At 38.7% G+C, this 27,055-nt stretch overlaps 1 protein-coding gene across 3 annotated transcripts in view; it reads right to left on the bottom strand.

Annotated features, from left to right (window-relative positions):
- Positions 1 to 660: 660 nt before the first annotated feature.
- Positions 661 to 27,055, bottom strand: part of b3glcta (beta 3-glucosyltransferase a) — a 70,439-nt gene continuing 44,044 nt past the window's right edge. For all 3 annotated transcript variants that reach the window (XM_055012155.1, XM_023262884.3, XM_055012154.1), the window contains exons 5-15: positions 24,155 to 24,231; positions 23,384 to 23,495; positions 21,415 to 21,551; positions 21,211 to 21,274; positions 20,103 to 20,234; positions 14,780 to 14,849; positions 12,270 to 12,383; positions 4,899 to 4,998; positions 4,428 to 4,547; positions 3,433 to 3,577; positions 661 to 1,216 (exon numbers count right to left, since the gene is read on the bottom strand). In XM_055012155.1, the coding sequence (XP_054868130.1) occupies positions 1,049 to 1,216; positions 3,433 to 3,577; positions 4,428 to 4,547; positions 4,899 to 4,998; positions 12,270 to 12,383; positions 14,780 to 14,849; positions 20,103 to 20,234; positions 21,211 to 21,274; positions 21,415 to 21,551; positions 23,384 to 23,495; positions 24,155 to 24,231 (1,239 nt within the window). In that variant the 3' untranslated portion in view covers positions 661 to 1,048. The remainder of the gene's footprint in view (positions 1,217 to 3,432; positions 3,578 to 4,427; positions 4,548 to 4,898; positions 4,999 to 12,269; positions 12,384 to 14,779; positions 14,850 to 20,102; positions 20,235 to 21,210; positions 21,275 to 21,414; positions 21,552 to 23,383; positions 23,496 to 24,154; positions 24,232 to 27,055) is intronic.

Below are 27,055 nucleotides of genomic sequence, written 5' to 3'. Positions count from 1 at the left end.
AATGAAGCTTTACAGGAGCAAATTAATTTTTCAAGATGGGAAACAGCCCGAAGAGGAAATGTTTAATTCTTCAACTGAGATTCAAGGTCTTTGAAAAGACCTTTAATGATGGTCAGGAAATTACTGAGTCTGCCACTTAATTATCTTAGAGACATAGAAAAAGGGGGAAATGAAAAATTGGCATTAATGTTGATAAAAACCTATTTCAGCTTCATGCTGCAGGATACCAGGTAATGTTTTACAAGAAAGAATGCCCATGAAATTTCACCTGCTATTTTATTTGTTCCTGTGGTGCTGTTTGAGGTCAAAGCGACCACTCTTGAGAAGCAGATGGTTTGTGGGAAAAAAAAACTAACAAAAACATAATGTGGGTGCTGAGGTGAGATTAAAGTGAAGGTAAGACATACATCTGCCTGTGCACCAGGAGGGGACCCTTTTAAAACCTACATGTTGGACACATTTTCAGAGCAATTACAAACCTTCAGCACGCTTTAGAGAGTTTTAATGCTGCTTTGTAGCTGCACCAAACAACCTACTCATACGGTAGTTTCACCATCTAAGTCTTAGCCTCAATTAACCTTTAACAACTTCATTATTTATACATTAATGGTCCACACTAAATCCAGTAATAGGTCTCTAAAGAAATCCAAAAGCAAAACATTTTCAAATATTCATACTTTTATGACAAAATAGAGCACATTGTACAGCATTAGTGATAATTTTTAAAAGACACAGTATCTCCCAGAGAAAAAGATATGCTCCTCTGTAAGGTATTGGATTATTCATATGATATAAATATATACACATTATATTCATATATTCCAAAATTAACCCCAACATGCAACTCAGTCATGAAAACACTCAGATTTGAAGTCATGGACACACGCTCGCATGGTCCCTCTTAATAACAGTTCAACATCAATGGTACAAAAAACATTTACATCTCCGAATTGATAATATTTCCATGACACACACACACAGTCACACACACACACACTCTGTACATAGATATATATATTCATACAGGCTAGTTGTGTGCTAAAAAGTATTATAACTCCGTCTTTGCGCTCTTACTAAGTTCATCCGAAGTCTTTGCCCTCAAGTCATCCTTAAGCCATTTGTTGAAAACAGCAACGGGGTCTATGTTCCAGTGTTTATGGAAAGAGATGGGCACCTGGTGAGCTAAGAAGTCCCTGGCATAGTCCTCTGGTCGGGCCTGAAAGGTAAGATTAAGTACAGTAATTTATATTTGGAAGCAGTCACAGGAGACTGCGTGCAAGTGCTGCAGAAAGCGAGAGCAAAGGCATGAAAGTTAATGTACAGATGCTGCATACAGAAAACACACAAACTGATGCTTATGATGTCTTATTAAAGGTCTTGCATAGTCATGATGTGCACTTACACAGGTGGTACCACCGCTGACAGGTGGCATAAAAACTTGACATCCTAATTACTCTTTTGCAGTTTTGGTAAAATCAGAGAAGCTTCACCAACTAGGAAAGTCGCAGGTGTAAATAATAAATAATGAATTCTTTTTGCCTGCTTCAGTCCTGGTAATGTACACGACGCTCATTAATTTCAACAGAAACACCTGTGCAGTTCATACCATTCCAAGTCAAAGTATCTGATGTGAAAAAAAAAAAAAACAACAAAAAAATACTGTTATTTCTACTCTAGAGTTTGGTGATTTCACACACTGCATCTCCCAGCAGATCTCCCTGTGATTTCACTTCTATATGACGCCGCATTAGTGCACGAGTTGATATAATTACCAGTTTTTGGTTTGCAAATACTCTTCATGTCAAGATCCACATTATAATTACGACAGAGATTTTTTCGGAGAGCTCAGCTACATCCAACTTAATATAACCTGAAAAGGTTAGTAAATATAGATGCCTGGGTAAATCTGTAGCTCTTTTTGCTTGTGTCTGTCAGATATTCTCATTATCTCAGGCTCAGAATATATACAGCGTCTAAAACGATTTCTTTTCCCCACTTGCCTTCTTGTAATTATAGAATCTATGATAGGACATGAATGCGGCATAACCAGAAGCAAAAGCACCTGTGTGGGGTTTAGAATATCAGTAATCAGCTGGTTGGGTTCATTACCTATAAAAGGCCTCTATCTGTGTCTGGATGATGAATCTGTATTACCTGCAATACAAACTGAATTCATTTTGACAGGTTTTTTTTTTTTTTTTGCTCAAAACACATAATTTGCCTCTCAGTAAAATATTTTCTACAGCTGAACAGCCTTGGAGAGATTTTTAAATTAACCAAAAAATTACAGTCTTTGTATATTGTGGCAAGGCAAGGCTAAAAGCTGCAGCATAGGGCAACTCGGTATCTTTTGGTCTCTCTTCATGACATTCCACCTCTCATTCAAGAGGCTTCTTCAGTCCTAATTGACTGGTGGGGAGTTCCAGATATATTATGTTTTGTCACTTCCAAATTACATGGCTAATAGCCCATTAACAACTCCAGACTGACACGCGGCAGGGTGTTAATGGTTGTGAACCCGCCAGATCAGGCACGACTCAAGGTGCTAATGGCGGTGAAACTTTCTAGGGAGGCATCTCAAGACGACATCATAAGTACCTGGCCCTTTTGTTTATAAATGCCTGTGTACCAATTTAGCTTCTCTCAAACCATCTGTCTTCTCTGTCCAGAATGTGAACGTTGCCGACGTCAAAGGAGTGAGACTCTTATGCTTTAAAGACAGGTGGAATTGTTCTGAGTAGCTGACTCTTTTGGTCATATTTTCATGGAGAGGTCGTTCAGTTTCCCCTTATATAGGTCTGTGCACTCCTCGCTGCATTGGAGTGCAAATACAGCGTTGCTCAGCTTATTCGTGGGTGTTTTATCCTCAGGGTGAACCAGTTTTTATTTTAGGTGAACAAATTTCTGGACTGAGCAGACAAGTGGTGTGAGAGAGCAGGAAAGGAAGTCATCTACGTTAACTGGAGCAGCCATTTCTAAACAGAGGAGGGGGTCTATGACACCACTTATCAGGTACTTATAATGCAGCCTTGAGCTCTGTCCCCAGGAAGTTCAGCCACCATTAACACCTTGTGTCGTCCCTGATCCGGCAGTTTCACGTCCATTTACACCTCAAGGCATGTGAGTCTCAGGTTGCTAATGGGATATTAGCCCTGTGATTTAGAGGTGAGACTAAATAACTGAGACTCCCCATCAGTCACAACTGAAGAAGCAAGCTGGCAAAAAGGTAAAAATGTCTTCAAGGAACCAAAAGAGATGTAAACTTCCCTTCTACTAAAGCTATTAGATTTTCTGAATGACTGAGAATCTACACAAGATGATATTTCATTTACAAACAACATTAACAATCCATTTTCTTCTCACTGTATGCTAAAAATAATTTCAGAAAGAATGAGACACACACAGAATGTATTGTAAAAATGTGAAAAGAACCTGGTGGAAGAGAGGGCTGTGTGTGACGGGAAGTCCGAGAGCATTGAGGCACATTCCCAGCACCATGTCATCTGGCGCATCATTGCTGTAGCACTTGCACCCACTGTTAAGAAGTCGGACCACAGCCTCCCTGCTGAACACCATACTGCAGCGACACATCAAAACAGACACATAACACAGCAGATTCAGCCACGCTGCAAAGCATCAGTTACAAAAAAACAAGCAGGAAATCACCAGAAAATATGTATATCTTCCAGCTATCATCTAAAGGGTCGGTCTGTGTCTTTTATTCATCCAGTGGGAGGGCAACAGAAGAAAGAGTGAAACGGCACACTGAGCCGAGAGTGAGATGTGCTTTTTTTCTGTGAATCGTCTCCACACAACAATGATTGACACGTTTTGGAAATGAGAAACAATTAGACATGAAAAAAATGAGACTAAAGCTGCCAGAAAAATTGCTCATTGCCACTCGAAAACTGTTTTTAGAAGACATCACTTTGAGAAAACTGGCAGCTGTAGTGTTGTAGTGTCATAGCAGCTGACGTGTCCCTAAATAGAGTTTGTCACACAGCTCACGATTCATCCATAGCACAGATTCTCCCAAATGGGTGAAATCTGTACTATAGAAATGTTGTAAGTCTGCACTGACAGATGACATGCAACATCCGCTGCTTGTCCACTTTAAGAAACTAAGTTGTGTGTAATAAAAAGGGTTTTACTTCCCATCGACTCCCTGTCTTGTCTTATCAGCTGATGAATGTTTCTTGACTGTATTCTGCGGTGATTTATTCCAAACTTTTATCGAGTCCCTCTACTGTAATGCAGCCTGTGAACTAAATTTCCCTTAGGGGAGCAACACACTTTTAAACAGAATTGAAATGGTTTATCTGTAAATTACGGATTACAGGTTTTTCATTACACACTTTATAGTTCCTCTGTTGCCTCTGTATCTTTCATCGTTATTCCCAAAGCATTTGAGCTGCAAAAAAACTCACCCTCCACCTCCAGTGATGTAGCTGTAGCCGCCTTGACTCAGGCCATAGCCGTACCTCTCCCCGAGACACACCGGTTCAGAGGGATCGTAGCAGCTCAGCAAGACCTGCAGTCTGGGGAGGCTGCAGAAAGCACCGATCAAGTTCATCACACACTCATCATCATCATGCACACATGACTATGTCTACATGAAACTGAGCATTTAGAGGCTGAAATAACAGCTCTCAGGTGTTATTACACATCCAGGAAGGGCAACCTGGCAGGAAGTAAAGCCAGCTGGATGTAAATTTGTGTACTGAGCTTTATAAATATCTCTGGAAGTCATTTCCCCAAAGTGTTCCTCTCTTTCACTGTGTTAACTTTTTCAAGGCTGAAACAGAATTTGTTTGAAAATTCATGAAAAAATGTCTTTGAGATAAATGAAAGCGTGACATTTAAAACAATGAATGTCCCAGCTGATGATGAAAACATACCTGATCAGCGTGTCATCGTCCACAACAAGCAGCCACTTGGTGTTTGGGACAGCGTTGCTCAGAAATCTTTGAAGGATTGCAAACGTTTTCCCGCAGTGGCCTGAAAATAGAGACATGCTATCAATAGAATGCCCAGTAGGACTTAATCACATATTGACCATGTGCTGTATTTTGCGTTAAAAAGATAAATGACCCTGTTAGGAAGAAAAACCCACTTGTTAAAAGCAGCTATTTACATGCACGCATGCCTACATACACACAAATGCATACATAGGTCAACAGCAACAAAAAAAATCACAGTCATTAATCTTACTCAGACGAATGAATGCGAGAGGAAGGAGGGGGCTGACCAACAGTCCCAATTATTACACAGAAACAGTGACATAAGGCTTTATTTTCAAGCTAAGTTGCTAATTATGCTTTTGAGTTCTCTCGATAGCAGCCTTTGAGGAGGCAATAAAAGCAACCATTGTGGTCACAGCTTGCAAGGGTGCATTAACTTGACGGTCGTGTGGATCCTTAGTTACAAAGTGTGAACTAGCATCAGTTCTGCATTCTGCTCAAGGACACCTCAAAAGGGCTTCAGAGATCAAACGTGCTGCCTCACATTTAAAGGACCATGGCTTAAAGTGATTTACCTTCTTAAGCCAAGTGTTAAATAAAATATTTTCTGGATTTTTCAATGCAAAGATTTGTCCTCTGGAGCTTTGTGAAGCAGACAGAAAACCATTGCCTGCATTCTGACATCTCAAAGACATAATAAGGTAAGTTGGGCATGATGGGCCGGGAAGATCAAACTTCTACTCTGGCATGTTTGACATGACGGCCAGATGGAACAAAATGTTCTGCCAGCTCCTGAAAACAAAAACAGTGATGTGGCAGTACGCAACAAACACAAGGAAACCAAAGAAATATACCCATCAGAATCCAAATATCTGCGCACCATCAGGGCTGTGAGCTGAGACGTGGAAATCCTTGGTGGCAAGCATCACAAAGAATACTGAGGCCTTACTGTTTTATTTATAAGGCACCCAAGGTGTTTTTCCCAAGTATCTGAATATAGAATAAGAAAGGACACCTTGAACTGCTGACAGGAATAAAATGTGGAAATGTACTTTTTGAGACAGATCTCCATACAAGCCTGGTAATCTTATTTCCAGTTGGAGGATGTTAGTGATGTTCAGGGGCCTGGAAAGACACAGCAGTTTCCTTGTGCAAGTTTCATGCAATATGTATCATGAAAATGTCCACACAAAAGAGAAAGCTTCCACTTCAACATAATACCACAGAAAGTTCCTCTTTGAACTCCAAAATGACTTTTCTTTTTCATTGGCACGTCGGAGGTAAGAACAAGACGCTTGACCGTGCACAGTGTATTTACTTGACAAAGTTTCTTTGCCACTTTCCCATTTCCAGGTCTTGCATCATGCTTTCCCTCACTTGCTCAGACTATCTAAATTTTTAACCTTAGACTGTTGAGTTTTATTTTCCCATTTTCAAAATACCCGTATACTGTAAGGATGTGGTGTGTTTTCACCAGTCTCAATATTTATTTGGAACTGCAGACAGCCTTAAAACAAATCAAAGCTTGTTTTTAGTGGCAACGTAGTGAATATATTGCATATTAGGCCTGATTTTTCATTGGAGTCTCCAGAATAATTCTATCTGCTTGTAGCTGCTTATACTGTATTTCATTTTCTTGGGTTTACATGTAGATGTGGTTTTAGCGTTTGGCTCCAAGGGCACAGGCATGTATAACTGTGATGAATACAGACTCCTGACACATTGACACCTGATGACTGTTGATGAACTTCAAGGATGCTGTCAGCCATCATTAGCATAGCGCTTTAGGCCCGGGGAAAGGAAGAGAAAGAAGTAAGTAAAACAAATGGAAATAAATTATGTTCGCCCTGAATCATGTGGGAATCGGTTACTGAGAGACTGATAAACCGCTTGTTTTTCATTTGACCTCAATCATATATCATTTCATTGCAAGTTTATCTGATTATTGCACAGCCAGTGGCTTTAAGTCCCCAAGTGGCTGACTCCAGTGCATATTTCTATTACTGCTTGTTTTCTGTAGTCATGGTTTTGTTTACCGCAGCACCAATCACATTTAGAATCAATTTCTCGGCATCAGACTCAAACCACTGTACAAATCCAATCTACTGTACATACTCCAAGATGTAAATTCTATTATGAGCTCTGTTTGACTGACATTATGCACTGATGGTAGCTCCAGTATCTGGCTGTTTACCAAACCACTGAACATCTCCCTGCTTTGATGATGGACTGTGAATTGCTGCCAAAGCTAGATTGTTGTCTCCCAAAAGTTTAAAAAAAAAAAAAAAAAAAAAAAGTAAAATCAAAAAACATATACTGGCATGCAGTGGAAGGCAAAATAAAAGGGAAGGAGACACTTTCGTCTAAATGATCTGTGAGAATGCATTTGCCAACATTGGCTTAAAAAACACTGATATAAATTATTGGTTGAGAGAAGCACAGCCAAGGCATTTTCTTATATAAGATGTCAAACTCTGAGGTAAGTCACGCTAATTCTTAGTATTCCAGGTTAGGTAATGTGTTTAGTTGTGCAAATGAACTGATCTGAGAACCCAGACAATGTTTTTTTCTTTTTTAAAACATGTTACCACCAGCTGCAGGCCTTTCAGTTCGGCTTTATGCAAACTGTGAATGAACGCACACATCATCTCTTTGCCTTGACCCCAGGCTCTGCCATACAGAAAGAAAACATCATGAAAAACATCAGATGTGCCGTATTCATGCAGCTCTGCTTAGTGACAGTAGCTCAACAGACGACCATTTAGCAAACCTTTATGTAAAAGAGAGCTACTGCACCATGTAGCACTTATAGTGTGCTATGAAACTGCAATTGCTTACCCATATATGCATTTTTCTTTTCTTTTTTTTTTTAACCTCCCTTCTTGAACTTTGACAGTTTCTTGATTAACTTGTACTTGATGAAAAATGCCATGTTCCTATGTGTTAAGATGCATTTCTAGACATACATGACACAATTTTAATCTTTCGGTTTTGCACTGTTAATAAACTAGGTGATTTGAATGCATTTTGAGATCAACAACACTTTAAAATGATTTTATGACAGAATTTTCTGATTCTTTATATATTTTGCAGTACATAAATTCCATAAGAGTTGGCTCATGACTCGATTAGTTAAGAATATTCTAAAGCCCTATTTCCTACCTTTTACAGTCACCTGGAATCAAATGCAGTCCACTTAAACAGAGCCTTTTAGGCCTTCTAGCTTTTGTAAGGTTCATACGAGCAAGAAACCTTATATTTTTCATGTAGTTGCTTTTTAAGTTTCTTAGGATCATATTGTGATTATATTCATCTGAACTGCATGATATTTAGTGTGTAAATGCAGGTGGACATGGACAGAAATAATTTCTAGTACCTTACAGCATAATCAATAAGATGAACAGCATGCAGTCAGTAAGACAATACAGTACTGTACCAATCAATGCAAAAAAAAAAAAAAAGAAAGAGCAGGTAAACAAAAAGCAGCCATTTCCTCATTCAAATCTATTAGCAAATTAAACAACTCCTGTAAAACTGCCTCTGCACAGCATGAACATTTTCCAACTTGCAATTAACCCAAAGGAGACATTCCGCATAATGCAATCAGGTAGCGACATGTTTAGCAATTTCTCTTGGATTTTAATGTTCCCAAAATCAATGTGTTTTTTGCGTCTCAAAAGAATTTAAAGCAGGTTGCTTTCAGTCAAACGTGGCCCGACTCCACAGTTGCACATTAGCAATGCATTCTAAGCTGCAGAGTGGCACCGTGGCTGCCCAGGGGACCGAACTGTCACCTTCCGTTTTATTCTTCACAAATCAGACCTCCAACTCTACAATAGTTATGCCATTGCAATAACTTTTGCAGGTATGACTCCACTATTGTGAGCAGTGCGGTCAATATATAAGTTGTTATAATACTGTGAGCTACAAATATAGATGCAGTTATTGGTGTTCTCGTCCAATCTGCAAACGAAAATTAACAAGCTGCAGGTTAGGTTAGATAGAGACTGTATATTCAGCTTGTGATGTCGTTATTTTGGAGCCCATTGCAAGTGACAAAACAGATTTATTAGAGGAAAACTGATTTTAGTGGTGAGTCTGAGAGAAATCCAGAAATCCTTAAATCTGATTTGTAGGTCTTTGTTGTTTTTTTGTTTGTTTTTTTGGCTGCTCACATTTGATTGGAAATAGTTGATTTAAATTATTTCAGTATGAATATATGTCAAATATGACAGTTGGTGCAGAAGAACAATGTGCAGTTCAGTGTCAGAAAAGCAAAGGAGCTGGTAGTGGATTTGTTACAGGGCAAGAACTGGGTGAGACCTGTCACCATCCACAACGAGGGGGTGGAGAGGAGGCAGCACTCAAGTACAAGAGCTGCATATCAACCACTAACTGGACTGATAACGGAGCAAGTTTACAAGAAAAAGGTTGGTTTTTATTCTTGACTAGACTCAGCTCCACGGCAGACTAGTCCACATACAATACACCGGCAAGTAGCCAGTGGCAGTTTGCATCCTTCACTGCCTCGATGGAAAAAGGTTGCAAAAGACGTCCTTGTTAAAGGTCTAAGCTGCCTGGAGACAGTAATTGAAGGGAGGCTGGAGACTAAACCAGATTTCTTTCAACAACAACCTTTACCCGTTCTACAGTGTACTGAAATTCTCTGCAGCCGATGCAGGATCCCATTAAGGTGCAACATGAGAGGTCTTTGGAGCTATTTTGTGCCGACAGCCATCAGACTGCAGAATAATTTTTGCCCAAATGGCCTCTGCCTCAAGCAAGCAGAGAGGCACTGAAGCAGAGAGTTGGTGCTGTTTTTACAAACTACTGTGGACTGCACAGAGCATACTTAGAGGTCTTTGTAAGTTTGTGAACTTTATTCTGATTATGTATATATTGCATTACATAAATGCCATAGAAGTTGGGTCATGACACATTTTCTGTATGTTACATTTTGCCTTGTTCTGTCCTCATTATTCAGTCGCACAACAAGTTGACTTCTGTTGAGGAATCTCTAAAACCTGTAAATGAATTGAACAGATGAGGGATTGTCAAATGCCCTGACAGCAATGACTGTGCAGAAATAGAAATTCCTGACAAGTTCATTCAGAAATGACAGGAGCTAGACTCTGCCTGAAGCTAAAGCTGAGTTTGAACCAAACTTACATGAAGGTATATGTGATGAATACCTGAGTAGGGCATATTGAAATAATGTTTATCTCTTCTGTGCACACTAAATTGCATTTCAGCTTTGAGCAATGGTGAAGCAACAATATGCATACCCATCCATCCATCTCTTTCTTATCTGCTTCAGAGCGTTAGTGGAAACGGGGCAGCTCTGCATCGTTTAACTCAACAACATCCTCCAGTTTCTCCCTCAGGAGAATCTGGAGGATGTTGTTAGGTTAAAGCTTCTCCTGAGGGATCACCAAGCTTAAGACCAGTGGAGGATGGATTTTCTTTGCAGAGAAAAATGGTGTGTCCCAGTGTCTCCTCCCAGTCAATCATGCCTGGTTCACCTCCGCAGGGATCCACCTTTGGGCTTTGTTTCCATGTACAGCTAGTGGTTGTTAACCGCTGAACACCTGCTCGGCTATTTTCTCCTTGATTTCAACTTACTTTTGTGTAAATGTAGCAGTTTTCCAAAAGGTATGATACTGTAAGTGCTCTGCATCTGCTTGTTTGCACACATATGACAACATATAATACAAACAGTCTATTCAAACACCTTTGGTAACATTTGGGATCCTAAATAGTGTCCTATGGATACGAAAGACTTATTTTTAAATAAAATACACTCTGGCTTTCTCGCTGGAGGTTAAATGAGAAGATAATTACCATTCTCTATTTATTATCTGTCAAACATAAAGATACTCAAGTGAACTAAGTTGCCTAGCTTAGCATAAAGACTGAAAATAGTGTGAATGGCAACCCTACCTCCGACGTAATTTAACAAAATCTGTCAACCAGCACCTCTAAAGCTCTTTTATTTATACAAAGGGTTCATGATTAGATTGACTTTCAGCGGCTCCAGTGTTTTAATCTTGCAATGGGTGTATGCATAAAATGAGTAGGTCCCAGTGGGAAAGCTGTTAATTAGGTCCCTAGACGGTTAATAAAGTGGTGTCTTCAGGACAAATATTAGGAGGCTACTATTTACTGTTGACACATTTATTTTTTCAACATAGAACTGCAATTTCCATTTTTATGCTGATGATACCATGTTGTATGGCATCAAATCTGCCAAAAACCTGCGCTCTAGATTAGAGGCTGTCTATGATGACCTGCAGACCCTTGATTTAATTTAAAACATGTTCTAAACTCCACCGACTAGATAGTTGCACAATTGAAAGTGACACTGGTATCCATGTGCTAATCTGAGTTACAATTTATTCAGAACTTGCTCAAAAATTGAAAAAAAAATTCTACCTCTTATACTGAAATTGAGCTTAATAATCATCAGAAATTAGAAAAACCTGTGTACACAGAGAAATCTTACCGTCCATATTTCATTTTCATAAAATATGAGACTATTTTCAAAATAAAATCTCTGGTCATACCCAAAATGAAGCCTCTTGCGATTAAACTTACTACAATGGTGAAATAAGCCAATTTCACAGTATCACCAGCTCTTCAACACATATACAGAGCAAATATATTAGACATTTTATACTGACAGCCCTACAGTCATTGGAAATCAGCAGGGGATATCTGCCAAATTCATGTGTGAGCAAATCTGTAGCTTATAGCTCATGGTCTGAGAGAAGTTCGAGAACAAACACAAGGCCCATTTTCCACCTCAGAATCTTTCTTTTTTTGAGACTGTTTTCCAGCTAAAGAGACAGGAAACATAAGAGAGAAAGAAAGGAGCAGTAGGGCTTTGTACATTGACCAGGTCAGCTACCAGGATGCCCCAATCTCATAATTACTCCGAGTAAAGTACAAAAGAGAGCATGCAACAGTTTTCTAAAAAAATCCAGCAGTGACCTACAAAATGCCAACATGACTGACCCATTCATGTCAGTGTCTTTTTGTGAGCTTCTGTAAACACACTATTAGCGACAAAAAGGTAAAACTCACTACTAAGAGAGATACTCCCACTCACTGTGGTTCCAATTCTCCTGCAATGTTAAGTTTAAATTACATTCCCTTCACAAGGTGTTAGGTTGTAGAACTTTAAACTTGAGCCTCCCAGTTCATTTTCCATGTACCTTTGTATATGCAGCTGACCCTGGACCCTCACCCAAGGCCAGAAACTGCATCTCTGATGGCTGAATGCGCTTCGGCTGCAAAAGGAGAACTTACCTCTTTCAGTGTTCGGCACTCCTAAATTAATAGTCGGTATCGCAGGATCAGCATGGTCACTGTAATACTCTAAATATAAGGCATCCTTTTCCCAAGTCTTCTTTATCACTGGAACTAGAGCAAAGGGGAGAAAAAATCAATACAGTGTTCAGTAGGTTTCCCAACAAGCAGACCTCTGGTTTTGCGCAATGTGGACTTGCTCCCTGACCAAATGATTATTTCACATTTATTGCAATACACACTTTCTCTGATGTTTCTGTCTGATTTTGGTTATATATTCTCTTAAAGACCACTGAATCATCAGTAGACATGAGGGAAAGGAGGCTGAACTCAAAGAACATGTTCCTTTTAATCCACCCACCTGGTTAAAGATTACGTCCAAATGAGATACCAGTAAACTAGAAACTTTGCTTTTTTTTGTCATTTGGGGATAAAGAACCCTCTAGTAGGTGAGTTTGGAAAAGGTTTTGTTTTAAATATTTGATTAGTCTTACTATGGGTCATACAAAATTAAATCACCATTTTTAAAAAAATTGCAACCTGCAAAATAGAATTTCAGCAGTTACATTTCACAGCTGTGAATTGCAAGATTTCTGTCAGACTTTAGAGGAAAATGTTTTGTAACTTCTAGTTAGTTTGTGCTCAATGCCTGGTGGCAAAATGGGACCTCTGGCCTTTGACCGTCTGCCCTCTGTTGAAAAACAGGAGAAAAGTAGTGGAGGTTGGCAGATTATTGTACCTCTGTGTACATTTTATTTCTCTATATATTGTGTCTTTCTGGCTGTTAACACAGTGTGCACTTTTCTGTCACTGACATGATTCCTGGTATCTTAGTTTAGAGTTTTCCTGTAGTTTCTGTTGGGACTTTTGGAGATTTTATAACTGAGACTTGAAGCAGCAGCAGCAACAGCAGATCAAGGTTGTGCTCAACCCTCATAAAGCAACTACAATGAATCAGAGAGGCATATTTGACACTGACAAAAGAAAGGTTTGCTGCTTTGTAGTGTCTGTAAAGTTGATCAGAAACAGACGACTTGAACTGGTCAAGAACAGGAGGTAAAATGAGGCTTCAAATACACTGTTGCGTTGTATCACAACATTTCAAGTAAATAAATAACTTGAAAAAAATTAAACTTTGAATGCATCATGGAGCTGAGATGTTTGCTGGCAGTCTTAGTGTAGCAGACAATTAAACGATTCAAAATGAAAAGACAAGAGGCAGGTGAATATAGCTATTGTTACAGTAAAGACGTACTATTTGTCCAAGGAATTAGAGCTACTATAAGACTATATATGTTGCTTTAACAAGGTTATATGTTAGTTCATTCTATATACTTTTTTGTCTTTAGCAGGTCCAGTCATATGTTGCAACTGGATCTTTCTCTTTGCATAGCTTTTTCTTCCTTTTAGTTGTGCTATGTGGTTTGTTTTTGACGGAATAAAACCTCATCAATCCAATGCATACCAAAGCACAGAGTAGGAACGATTTTTCATAGTTTTATTTTTTGTGTTTTAAAAGTACAAAATCTATACAGAAGCACAAAACTCAAAGCACAAGTAACAATAGATAGGTGCGTATGTGTTTATCTTTGTGGACTGTCAGAGTAGTTACTACTGTTGCAATAATAATGCTACAAACCATAAAATAAACAGCAAAGTTTCAAGGTTGAGGCTTTCATCCTGCAACAGCTAAAAATTTTTCCTCAGCTACCATTAAAAGAAAAAGAAATAACAACATTGCAACCTCCTATTTTTAACAAAAATCTAAACTGTAAACAGATTAATGCATATTGCATATTTTAATGCTCCTATCCTTGCATTTGCAGTGTACAATCACTTAAGGTGAAGAAAATTAAAAAGACACTGATTTGTCACTGAGTGACAAATTAAATATGAAGCACTTTCATGTCTCTTGCTTTATTGATCCAAGCTAACCTGTGGTGTATAAATCTAATATTCATTTTCATCTTGTCTGCATGTGAAACCGATAATGGCAGCTTGGCAGAGGAAATGGTAATTAAGGTAATTAGTGAAATTACTTTTGAGCAACAGCCTTTATATGTAGTATACAATTTGTCTGATCCCTCTAAAATTAATTTGCAATTTGATCCATTGGCTTAACCTGCTATGTTTTTATCAGGTTAAAAGAGAAGCAGATTTACTGTAGATAGCTTAATGTCAGGTGGAGCGTGCCAAATAGTGGCATTGTTGGATGATTATGCTTTTCCAGCATCAAGGGAGACACAGAATTAAACACTCCCAAGGTAGATTTATATTTATTCTTTTTTTTTTTTTTTTTGCTGAAACAATATCAAATCCTGTGAGATACGACGGAGGAGTCACTTGGAAAAAGATTTTATCATATCAAGGACAAACAGCACTCATACAGTCACACATGTCAAAGGTAAAACAAATCCATTACAAAAAAAACAACAGGACAAAAATGTGTGCCATCTGAAGGAAAATTGAGCATCTTTGTTGGATTCTGTAAGAGTGGGAGTGTGACTCACCTCTTTCACTGTGAAACTTCCTACACGTTTTCACAGCAACAAATATATCTTCTTTATGTACAGGCTCCCCCTTTGATGAAAGTAGGAGACATGAATCAAAGAAGGCTCGCTTGAACAAACCACATAAATCACATACAGGCCTAATTAAAGCTGAATCTATATTACACGCAGCCAAGTGGTTGAAATTCGGGTTTTCAGGCTATATTAAGTGTCTAAGTGATCAGTGGGAGTTGATATCTTCAAAGTGAAATTAGAATTGGATATTTTTGTAAATGGTCCGAGGTAATTTGGCCCTCTGGCTGCCTTTGGCTCTCCCTCTGAAACTATAAAGACAGACAGCAGCTGATAATCAAGCAGCATATTTTTAAAAATTCAAGACTGAATGCTGAGATACATTTGTGGTATCTGTGTCCGTGGAAACAAAAAAAAAAAATGTTGGCAACATTGTGAGACAGAGAAGGAAGATAAATTGAAGGAAAGTGAATAAAACTGAATAAGAAACATCTCTGTGTGGTTTGTCACCGCACACAATCCAAAGCGGAAGAAGCCAGAATGATTTGTTTTTGCTCTTGAACAGTGACACAAAAGAGACTCATTAAATCAACAACAGAGTAAGCGCATTAAAAATGTACGCCGAATTAGAATATCATCTGCAGCTGAACAAACCATCACTTTTCCAATAATGTTAATAGACGGGATGTTGTGGACTGTAACAATATGTGGTGCCATGATCAAGCCTGAGCATCACACTGAGACAAAAAAGAAGCAAATTTAAACAATAATGTGCAAACTGATTACTTGTTTAATCATTTACTGCATAAAATAACAGAAAACAGTGAAAAAGTTTCATCACAGTGTCTTCAGAGCCAAAAAGCACATCTTCAAATTGCATTTTCCTTCAAACAAAGATATTTTTTTTTCGCATTTATACATCTTGATCTTACTCTCTAGTAATACTAAACAAATACTTCCACGCCACCCTACAAATGTTTTCACACAGAGCATTAGGCTGCACTTGACATCTACAGGACTCTACAGACCGACAGGCAGCATTTCATCAACACCAACGCTTTGTTGACCTCAGACCCCAAAAACCTCAAGACGGCTAAAAATACATTCCTATTATGGGCTTTATTGCTCACTTTCAGTTTCCTCCTGAGGCCTCATTGTTTCTTACTGGTCTGTTTTTTTTCTGAAAATGACTCATGTATGAAAACAATTTGAACAATTTCCTGTCTAGAATTGTCAGACATGCAGGGAGGAACAAAAACACTCAACACCATGCGTTTAGTTATGACCTAAAATAACCGGAATCACCACATTGTGTGTCAGTGTCAAGTTGCTGTTTATATCCTGACATAAGCGACTGATTTTGAAGACATTGAGAGAAACAGTTTTCTTGTATGTGCTCACATGTTTAGCCAATAAAACTGACTCTAATAGAACACAAACTTAGAGCCATGACAATAACAATGCTTCAAAAATGGGTCATTCCGCCTCAGTTCACTGACAGACCCATGCTTGACCATCTTCAATTTGACACATTTTTTACAGTACTTTTTAAAAAAAAGTTTTAGTGCTAGTAAAAAATGTCCACCATCAAAAATTCTCATTTTTGATGACTAATTTTAGTAACATTTTTATTACTTTCCTCCTCCGTGACAGTAAACTAAATATCTTTAGACACAAGACATTTGAGAAAATGCTGATCCACATGTTTCACCATTTTAGCAACTAAACAGTTGATCGATTAATTTAGAAAATAATCAACAATGGGAATGCAGTCATACGCTGTATGGTTTGTTTGTGACTTTTAGCAGGAATCTAAGAGAAACTACTGTTAGATCAGCATTTTTGGCTAAAACTAAAAGTTATTACAAGCAGATCTGCTGATATTTCTTTGATTATTTTCAATGTTCCGTCTCTAAAATGTCACAGGATTGTGAAAATGTTCAACAGTGTCCTAAAGTCAGAGGTTCTTTTGTTCAACCGCCATTGAAAAACTCTTTATAACACTTGTCATGAAATAGTTTGAAGCATTAGGAGTTGGAAAACCACGATTTTCTTCTAGCCCAGTAACAAAATTATATAACTCTTCCAGTTGGAACCACTTTCAAAGCAGGTTCACCTCTAATATTTGCTCAATGCATGTTCAAATACAGGCCATTAATGCAAGTATGCCTCTGACTGGCAGCATACTCTACATTTTAAAAGCTCCTATTAGTGCCAATCACAGGGAAAGAAATCAGCCTCTCATCGAACAATAAAGGTTTTATAGTTGGTGGAATATAGAAATTGAAAAAAACATGGACATTTTTGACCAAATTTGCACCATCAAATAACTGGATTGTATTATTCTAGCAGGGTTGAATTATTAAAGTCCATATATATGTCAATGAGCCAGCCAAGTTTGAGGACTCTAGTTGCATTATTTCTCAAGTTGCAGCACTTCAAACATTGAGCCACAGATTTGTGCTAAGAACTCGATGCAAAAAAACGACACAAACCCCATCCCTCTTTTTAAGAATTTTTAACTCGAAAACTAATGCTACCTGCGATCCCAGATTTTACACACACAGTCAACTGAATCAATATTCACCACTTCATAAAAAAATACCTGTCAAATTGAAGATGGTCAGGTGTGAACATTATTTTACTCTGCCAAGGAACGTTGCAGATTTATGTGACGATCGGCGTACGTTTGTCTGTTAATCTGTCTTTCCGTCTGCGTGCAACATTACTCAAAAATGAAAAAATGGATTTGGATGAAATTCTCAGGGAAGGCTAGAAATGACACTAGGACCACCTGATTAAATCTGGGCAGTGATGCGGCTTATACTCTAGATTCACAGATTTGTTAAAGATTTCAGTATCACTACAAGATAGTGGCACGGCATTACTGTAACTATGACAAGTGAACGCTACAAATCCACCACTGTGGACTTGTCCGTCGGAAATTATACAATGACTGAGCAGCCTTGGCGGAGTATTGTGCTTTCTGAGTGCTCTTCTTGTTTTGTGGAAAGACCCATATGGATGTTGCTACAAAAAGCTACAACTTTAACCCTGCAGAATATCTAAAAAAAAAACTACCACAGTTTTAACGTGGCCACCCAGAATTAGGGTCAACAATTCAGTGCCCAAACAAATGTGAAATATGGTCACCATCTTCCCTTCTGTTCCTGAATTACGACGTTGAATAACGACTATTTTTTTTCAGAATATTATGATGTCACAGTGTGTTAAGTTTTGACCTTTTACATTGAAAATATCATCACTTCATCATTTTAACAGTCAATCATGTGATTTTTTTAACGTAATTAACGTATGAATACTTAATTTATGGCCACAAATGTGCTTTGTGAGGTCACAGTGACCTCTGACTAACAAAATCTTATCACCTCATTCTTGAGTTTGAGCCTGATTTAAAAAAAATAAATCCTCTCAAGGTGTTCCTGAGATACATCCTGTTGTTTATGAGGACGGGATGGACAGACAAGCCATAAACATGAAGCCTCCAGCCACAGCTGTCACCATCATGGAGGCATACAAAGGACATTTTTTTCCTGCCACGGCCACTTTGATTGTAGTCCTTCACCTCCTTGAATCTGCCTCTTGAGGCTCTTGATTCTTTTATTGACACTGCAGTCAAGTGTTGCTCTGGCCCCACTTGGCAATTTGTCTTGCAGCTGTTTCCGAACACTGTCCAAGTGCGATACGTCCTCTCTTGTTTTGTCTGAAAGGAAACGTCTCCTAGAATACTTATTAAACCTGTGACCTTCATGTTTCTCTGGTGGCTGCTCGAGTTTTTGTCCTGTTTTCTGTTCAAACGAGAGCGGTTTTATGAGGAAAGTGATTTCCATAGAGGGAAGTAATAACCACATGAATTTAAATCTGACGGTTCAGACTGCAACAAACATGCACCAGACTCAAGACCACAAATGCAGAAAGCAGCATGTGATCTGAATAACGAATGAAAAGATCAAATTGGATTTTTAAAATTTTTTTCTGTCAAAAACTGGGAGGAGAGGAAGAAAAAAAACTCTGAATTGGGACATTTTCAGCTGCAGTTCTGGCATCCCAAATTCAACTCATTTCACCCAATCAAGAAAAATACAGTCACATACAAGTGAAAACAGGCAGTTTTTCCCAACATCGGATGACTGAAACTGTCTCATCAGTTCACCAAACCATAGTTCTGTTAACTCGTGCAAACATAATATCAACAATACATGAAGCATCCTGGGGAATCATGCTTATAAGTCAACACAGTCGGGAAATAATATACTGCAACAAAAAAAAACTCACCACAAACGCACCAACAGGAGAGCACCAGCAACTCTGATTAAAACGGAGTACAATTCTTCTCTCTATTCGACACCCACTCACCGGCTCCCACTCATACACAACGTAGCATAAAGTACGGCCTTAAGATAGTGCAAATTATTTCCTGGAGGACTATTCAGAGAAACCGCCTGGATGTTTCTTACTTCTACCCTTCACATACCATATGGCGCACAGCAGCTCAAAGACTGAATTGGAAATTTTAATATTTCAGTCTAGCACCACTTTCAGATTCTTTGAGTTGTATTACTGTGTTCAGTTTAAGTCAACAAACCAAACATTTAACCTTCATCACGTTTACCTGCACAACAAGCTAGCCTATTTAGGAAGTTTTTGGTTTATAAAAAAGTAGGTGGGATGATTGGTGTTTTGCTGATGAATACAATACATATTTCCATGTAATATGTTTGGTAAATGAAAGAGAAAACAAAATGAAATTACATTTTAATTTCAGTTTCCTTGGTCCAGATTTGACAAAATGATAAATCTAACGGGAGAAGACGAGCCAAAGCCAGAGGAATGTGTGAATCTGTAAATCTACCTCTAAGTAGCATTAGCTGGCACAGAAATGGATAAACTTCAACATATTTAGATAAAAGAACAAAAGTCATAATAAGTGTCTGATGCAACTCTGGAAACGATGCAAGAAGATGATGTTGCTTAGCAACGGGGGATCATTTCTTTTTTTGACAAAATTTAAATTGGCAAGACAAACCCAAGACTTCCGTCTTTTTAGGTTAATGCACAGTGTTCTGCTGAGGGCAGAAGCAATAACATACAAGACTGTTCTTCACTATGAATTGTTGGTGCTGCTCTGATGCAGCCTTGGAGTGTGAAGGCTGAATATAATACATCATCTCATGACTGCCAATATCTGACAGCGAACCATCCTCTGTTTTATGTTGTCATTTAATTTTGCTCCACTTCCATTCTCCGGGAACCGAGGCCAGACTGATCTGGATACACAGCAGATACTCACACACAGTGGAGGCTCTTTCCTCAGAGTGGTTGCACAGTGGCGGGCCTGAGGAGAGCTCTCCGGCTCAGTGCACAGCTCAGGAACAGCAGTGAGATGGGGACCTTTCCCATTGTCCCAGATATACAAGGCAACCTGCAATAACACGGACCGATATAGTCAGGTGCATGAGGACCGACTGCAAACTTTCAGACATCAATGATTTTTTTAAAAACTGAAAAGATGTGCTCTTCTTTCTTTATCCCAACTACAACAATTCTGCTCTCACAACAAAATTCCACTGAGAGTATTTAATATTTAAGATGAATACCAAAAGAGATAAAGAAGAGGAGAGAGAGGGGAGAACCTGCGAGCTGGCGAGTATTACTATATTTCTTTCTGAAGAGGAAGAGAATAAAATCTAGGGCTTAGCTTAAGTATTCTACGGGGGAAGATGGAGATGTTACAGTAAAAGAATATATAATGAGGAATTAGGCACAATCAGCGTCATCTCAATTGTGGCAACTGTCTCAGAAGAACCAGGAAACTGTAAACTGTGATGTTCTTCCGCCTGGAGCTAAAACCACCAGCAGTGAACTGGATTAGCATTGACGATTCATGCAATGTGTGACATAGTGGAATTCAAAGCAAATCAACTTGTAAAAATAACTTAAAATTCTTTATTAACCAACTTCAGCAAGAAAAAAAAAATCTCCTTGCAGCCTCTCTGTAGTTTTTGCTCATGATGATGGTTGTGTACTTTAATTAAATCTCTAGGAAAGAACTCATCAAATGTCGAACCGAACCATCTTCCCCAGACTGAGCCTGATAAGTCTGATGTTGTGTTTACCCAACAAGAATCGCTAGATGCCTCCCAGACTGCATTTCAGCGATAAAAAAATAGAATAATGCCGCACCATGACAATTCTCCAAAGTAATGAGATTTCACTTCAAGGTTAGATGGATTTCATGCCTTGATCTTTTTCTGCAAATAAATTATAGCAAGGTGGCTTTGGCTTGAGCATGAGAAATAGGAAAACAGTTAGAAAATGGCCGAAAACCAGGAGCCTCATCATCTCCTTCCAGACAAAACGGCCCTGAAGGTCGCTGTGTGACTTGCATATTGTCTTACCTCATGTTTCAGGTCAATGGTGAAGTCAGATTTAAGTGGCTCATCTCTCACTTTGTTTGCAAGCCTAAAATAAGGAATCACAGACTTTCAAATGAAATATGCCACAAATAAATAGCACATCTAATCCTATCTTTTAAATCTTACATGATAGGGTCTGAATAATTTGGTTTAACAGATGTAAACAGATCTTCTACACAAACTCACCGAACAACTAGGGGGATGCTTAAGGCCCAAGCAGCAGCAAAGTCTGGATATTTGAAGACGGAGGGATTCTCTGCGAAGGCGTAGTGATGGATAATGGTCGACTCCTCATCACGGAGGGGTTTACCAAGAAACCACTCCTGATAAATTGGTTTCAGAGGCACACTTCAACATCTCAACAGGTAAAACAAAACATCTTCTTTGTTATCGTACAGTGAATTTCCAAATAAAGAAACATTTGGGCTTCTGGCCTAATTTCACACTGTACTTGTCAGAAAATCTTTGAAATTACTTCTGATGAGGGGATTTGCTCCCAGCTGGGGAAATAATGAGATTTCTTGATAGAACAAAGTTTAAAAGATGGCAGATATGATAGCCACAAAAGGCTCTGATCAAAACTTTTGACATATCTGGAGTAAAAATCATCCGATATTTGAGGAGAAAATCCTCCAACAGTCAAAGTAGATAAAGTTTAAAGGAACAGAACAACATTTTGGGAAATATCATTGTCTGTTTTCTGGTGGAAGAGAGGATTAGAAGATCACTCTCATATCTGTACGGTACAGCCAGAAGGCAGTTAGCTTGGCTTAGCAGCAGCACCTCTAAACCCCTGCTGTAAATCCTACCTTCATAAAAGCTGTAAAGGCCCTTCTTAAGGTCTAGAGTTGAGGTGGAAACTATTAAAGTGGTGTTTAATTTTCTGATCATTGTGGAGGCTGTATTTGGAGTTTCTGATATTTTGTTCATTTCAGAATCAGAGCTACTTTGTTGATCCCTGAGGGGAAATTGCTTACGCTACAGTTGTGCCCATTCAAAGCAGTACAAAAAATATAAAATATAAATATCAGTACAAAATATGTCCTAACACATAAAGTCAAAAATGTATATATATATATATATATATATATATTTGCTCTTGGTTTTGATTTATGGTTTGTTTTCAGCTGTAATCAAAAACTAGCTTTCATCTCTTTCTTTTTTGAGGCCATATTTGTTAAAAAAATAAATAAATCAGCAAATGCATAACAACTGGTGCTGTGTTTAATTACTGTCAAGCTTCTGTCTAATTGATTGAACTTTATATAAAAGCCGTAGCTTGTTTCTGTGATGAGCGTTTACTTCCTGAAATACTCGCAACTAGATTTGTCTTAAAATAAGACTGTCCACACTGAGACCTGAGAGAGAAGCTTTTTGCATGTTGTAATGAATCAAGTCATCAGGATCTGCTGTCACCTCCTCCTCCAGATGAGGTTGTGGATATGCATACAATAATCAGATCTGTCTCTGCCCTGGAAATGAAATACCCTGCAGAGTCTAAATTGCCCAATATGACAATAAAAGGGCGCAAAAAAAGCAACATTCATCTTTTGCTTATAGAAATACGTGATTTTCTCACTGGAGGATTTATATCAAAGTGCAATTAACATCATTTTTACCTCTATTTTATCTGTGTTTTGAAAGGCTTGTAAACAAGAACAATTAGAAACAAAAAAATGACAAATCTCCAGCTCAAACCATAAAAATGTGCCAGTTATTGGAATTACCTGAGAAATCCATAAATGTGCAGATTACTGAAGGAGAAAGTTATTCTGCTGAGCGAGAAACAAAAACTCCGTTGTCACAACCCTGATGAATGCTGGACTTTATGTAGCATTCACTCAATATTTTACATTCAATCTGCCCTACCAGCCCATATACTAGAAAAATAATTTCATGAATGGAGGGACAGGGCTTGAATTATGTCTGCAGCTGAGAGCAGAGTGACATGTCTGAGGGGTTACGCTGTGAGTTGGCAGAGATCAGTGCAGCTGCAAAGAAGCTGCTGCCAACCTGATAGTTTATCTCTTAACTGAAGCGGTGATCAGCTAAGCTCCAAACGGAGAGCTTTGGTCTCACTGATTAACTTGGCAGACTAAACAATGAGGAAATACACAAGAGAAAGAGAGGTCTGTAGAGAAAATTGCATACTTACTTTATTCTTGTCAAATTTTGCAAGGACTTGGGCGAGGGTAGTCATCTTCACATTGGTTTCCTCCTCAAGAAATACAATCCAGGATGAGTTTTTCCCAAAGGACTGGGATAAGCTGAGGACACGCAGACACAACAAAACAAACTTAAATAATAAAACAAGGATAAATGAAATAGCGCCACAAAAATTGTACAAAAATGAGTTTTTTTCATCAGTCCAGTCTAAGGAGCCACTGAGTAACGCTCCTGACCCAGTCACACTGAGACAGTCACAATGTTTTCTCTGGAGGAAAGAAAGAAAAACATCACAAGCACACAGACTTCTTTCAGTTAGGCTGGCTGTGTAATAGTTTGGTAATGATCTGGGTCCTAAATCTTTGCTATGGCTACTATTACACATCTCTCCAAAACAATCATTCAACACATATTGGATTTTTAAGAAGGGCCAAGCATGAAGACAACTATAGCTAATGTCATTATCATGATGTTCACGCCACTGAATAACCGCCGTAACAGGCTTATTGTCACAGTTACAGACACATTAAGTCAGCATTTAGCACATTGTGAAGCAATCAATCACAGTTATTGTGTTAGTAATGGCTTCTAAGCAAATGTGGCAAATTAAATGTCCTCAAAACCCAAATATAACCTTCAAAACATCAAATGAGTTTCTGGCATTTTTTTCCCAAATTATAAATCCTTAAATTAGGCTGAACTGAGCAAATCTTTAGAAAGTCACATCATCATCCAACCTTACGTGTTCAGCTGTACTTACTAAGGCAGCAGAGGAAGGATACTCCAATCGCCCTCATTATCCGATAAACGGTGAAGAAGCGAAACCACCGGCAGTTTCTGAAAGAAGCAGCACACAAATCAGAGGTCATTTTTAGTAGCACGCAATAGCCACACAAAGCTAAAGACAATTAGAGCAGCTTTTCTGCATTAAAGGACTCGAGGGTGAACAGAATGTTTAGGGAGATGGTCCTGTAGCTGGAAGGTCAGCAGTTTGATCACTGCTAATGAGCCACTTCTGGGTCATGCTGGTCCCAGGCCAGTGGTTTTGTATATTTTTGATGCAAACCTTATATTCTGTGCACCAGAGCTCACAGTTTTCTAATTCGGACTGGCATGTTTTATATTTTTAATGTAATTTTCTAGGACCCCATACAGTTGCAGTAAAATGTTAAAAAAAAAAAATTCCTCTATGAGATGTTTGGTCCATTTTTGCTTCATTAGTATCCAGGTCTGAAAAGTGAAGTGCCTCAAAAACCGGCATTCTTTCTAGCGGCCAGCAGGGGACGACTCTTACTGTTGTAAAATTAAGTCTAATTGCATTGAAGTCTATGAGAAAATGGCCCTACTTCTCCACTGATGTGCTATCTCAGTAAACACTTTCCTAATGAATTTGCTACTTTTAAGGCTTTCTGAATGCAGCACTATGTTCATTTAGTAAATTATGGTCCCATTCAGGGTAAACTAGATGATAAAGCAGAGTATGGTTTAGTAGCATCTTCGAGTTCTCAGCTGGATGCACCATTTGCTCGAATGCCAAACTAGAAATGTGAAAACGCTTAACAATGGCTAATGTCACGGTCGCTACATTCATCTTTTACATACAGTCTAGAATTGCACACCATCTCATTTTGGTTTCAGAAATGTGGATATATATACATGGAATAAACCAGCATACTGAAACACAAACACAAATCCAGGTTTCTAAGCGGATTCTGTTAGAATCAAGTACACAGGCATTTGCTAAAAACTCCAGCAGCCACATATTTTTGACCTGTTTTTAAAGTTTAATATTTGAAAACAAAGCAAAAAGTGAAACTTCAGAGAGATGGATTAAGGTCAGATTGAGACCGCATGATGGTACTGTGTCAGATTAACAAATGCTGGAGTCTAGCCATGTCCTGGCAGAGACATGGTAGATAAAACTGATATTTCCTGTAGAGCTGCTGCTGCTGCTGCTGCCTGCCCTTACAGTTAGAAATAAACTTTGGAAAAAGAAAAGAAATAGTAACGACGACGAGCACGGGCTATTTCAGGACATGGACGGAGCACACAATCACTTCCAAATGAGAAGAACGTGTGTCAGCAATTTTTTTTTTTCTGTGGTGAGGACAGGGCAGAGAAGGTGTGTGAGGACTGTCTGAGGGAGCCAATGTTTCACACTGCGAGGAAAACAAAGCAGCAGAGCGTAAGACCCTGTGGTTCATTACAACACGGTCCACTCATCATGCAGGAAGTCAGGGAGAACAGTCTCCGCTTTGTCTAACGGCAGCCTGTTTGATTTAGGCGATGAGCCTCAGACTGTTTACACTTATTAATCCCTATTAGTCAGCTGAGGTTTGCTGGCTCTAATCTAATTACCTTCAAGTATAATCTTAAAACGAATCGCATGACACGTACCATGTTTTATTAAACTGTTCTCTACTTGACATTCAAACCATCGGCCCTACATAAAAAGAATAAGTTAAATCAAAGAGAAATATTCTTCCGATAATAATGCAATCGCAAAAAGAGAGGTTTTGCATCAAAGAGCAATTGACATTCTTCTGATAAAGTAGGCATTCAAAAAGAACAGGCGGATAGTTTTATGTCAGTTGTGTGCAAGCTGCAGGCTCCTCATCAACAGATAAGAGCCGGTCCTTGTGAGGACAAGCTCGCAGCAAATAGGACACTGATTGCTCGGCGACTGGGGAGACAATGGGGGCCAGTAAGACCTGGTTGTAATGGAGGGAAGAGAAACTATGGTTTCAGCTGTAGGAGGGGCTGGAGGGGAGAATAAAGATGTAGCAGTCGATTGTCAAATCCACTTCAGCAGTGAGCGGCAATCGAAAATGACAAAAAGGGTCAAATGTCTAATTAAAGAGCAGGTTTTCATGTTGAAACATTCCCATCAAACTGGCCCCTTAAATACATAAATTGTTATAATACTAGCAGTGTCGAAAACATAGTTTATTCCTCTGCTGCTGCTAAAGGTTTCAGTTTAATCTCCTTCTCTTGTAGTCTCAGTGCGTCTTTATGGATTTGAGCATTGGCTAAATGAAAAAATATTGTATAAATGTAATTGGAATTTTCCCACCAGGCAGAATGTCAGACTGAAGGAACATGGGCTGCAAGCAGACACAGAATACACAAGTTCCTGTGTGTGTAAATCTGTGGATATCACAAAAACCTTCCAGTCAGACGAGGATAAAACTGGAATATCTTCTGAGTGTGAAAAACGTTGGCAGACAGAAATACTGATTGCACGCACATTTTCCTGTCTCAAAGGTGCATTGGTCAGGTCACAACTTATCGATTATAGCCCAAAATTTTACATATTCTAGAAGTTTAGGAGGCTTTAAATCAATATTTTCAGCAGAACTTCATTCTTTTTTTCCGATTTACAGAGAAGAAAGTCAAAATATGACTGAATGACATTCTGACAGTTTGACTGAAACCTGAACCTTCTCTATTGAGGAGGATTTGGCTTCAAAGGTTATTTCTCTGAGGTCTCAACTGTACCTCCAAACTGATAAAGATATTTTCAAGACATAAAACTGCTTTGCACAAAGCTTTATATAGCTATGTACCACAATATGGTTTACATCAAATATGCTGAACAGCTACAAACTGAGCAAATCTGTTTGGCTTTGATCTTTTTCCTGCGGTACCCAGAAAACCCTGT

The sequence above is a fragment of the Amphiprion ocellaris genome, chromosome 7, assembly GCF_022539595.1.
Source record: "Amphiprion ocellaris isolate individual 3 ecotype Okinawa chromosome 7, ASM2253959v1, whole genome shotgun sequence".
Classification (NCBI taxonomy): Eukaryota; Metazoa; Chordata; class Actinopteri; family Pomacentridae; genus Amphiprion; species Amphiprion ocellaris.
Note: the sequence above shows the minus strand (reverse complement) of the source record. Positions and strands in the feature narration are given on the sequence as shown.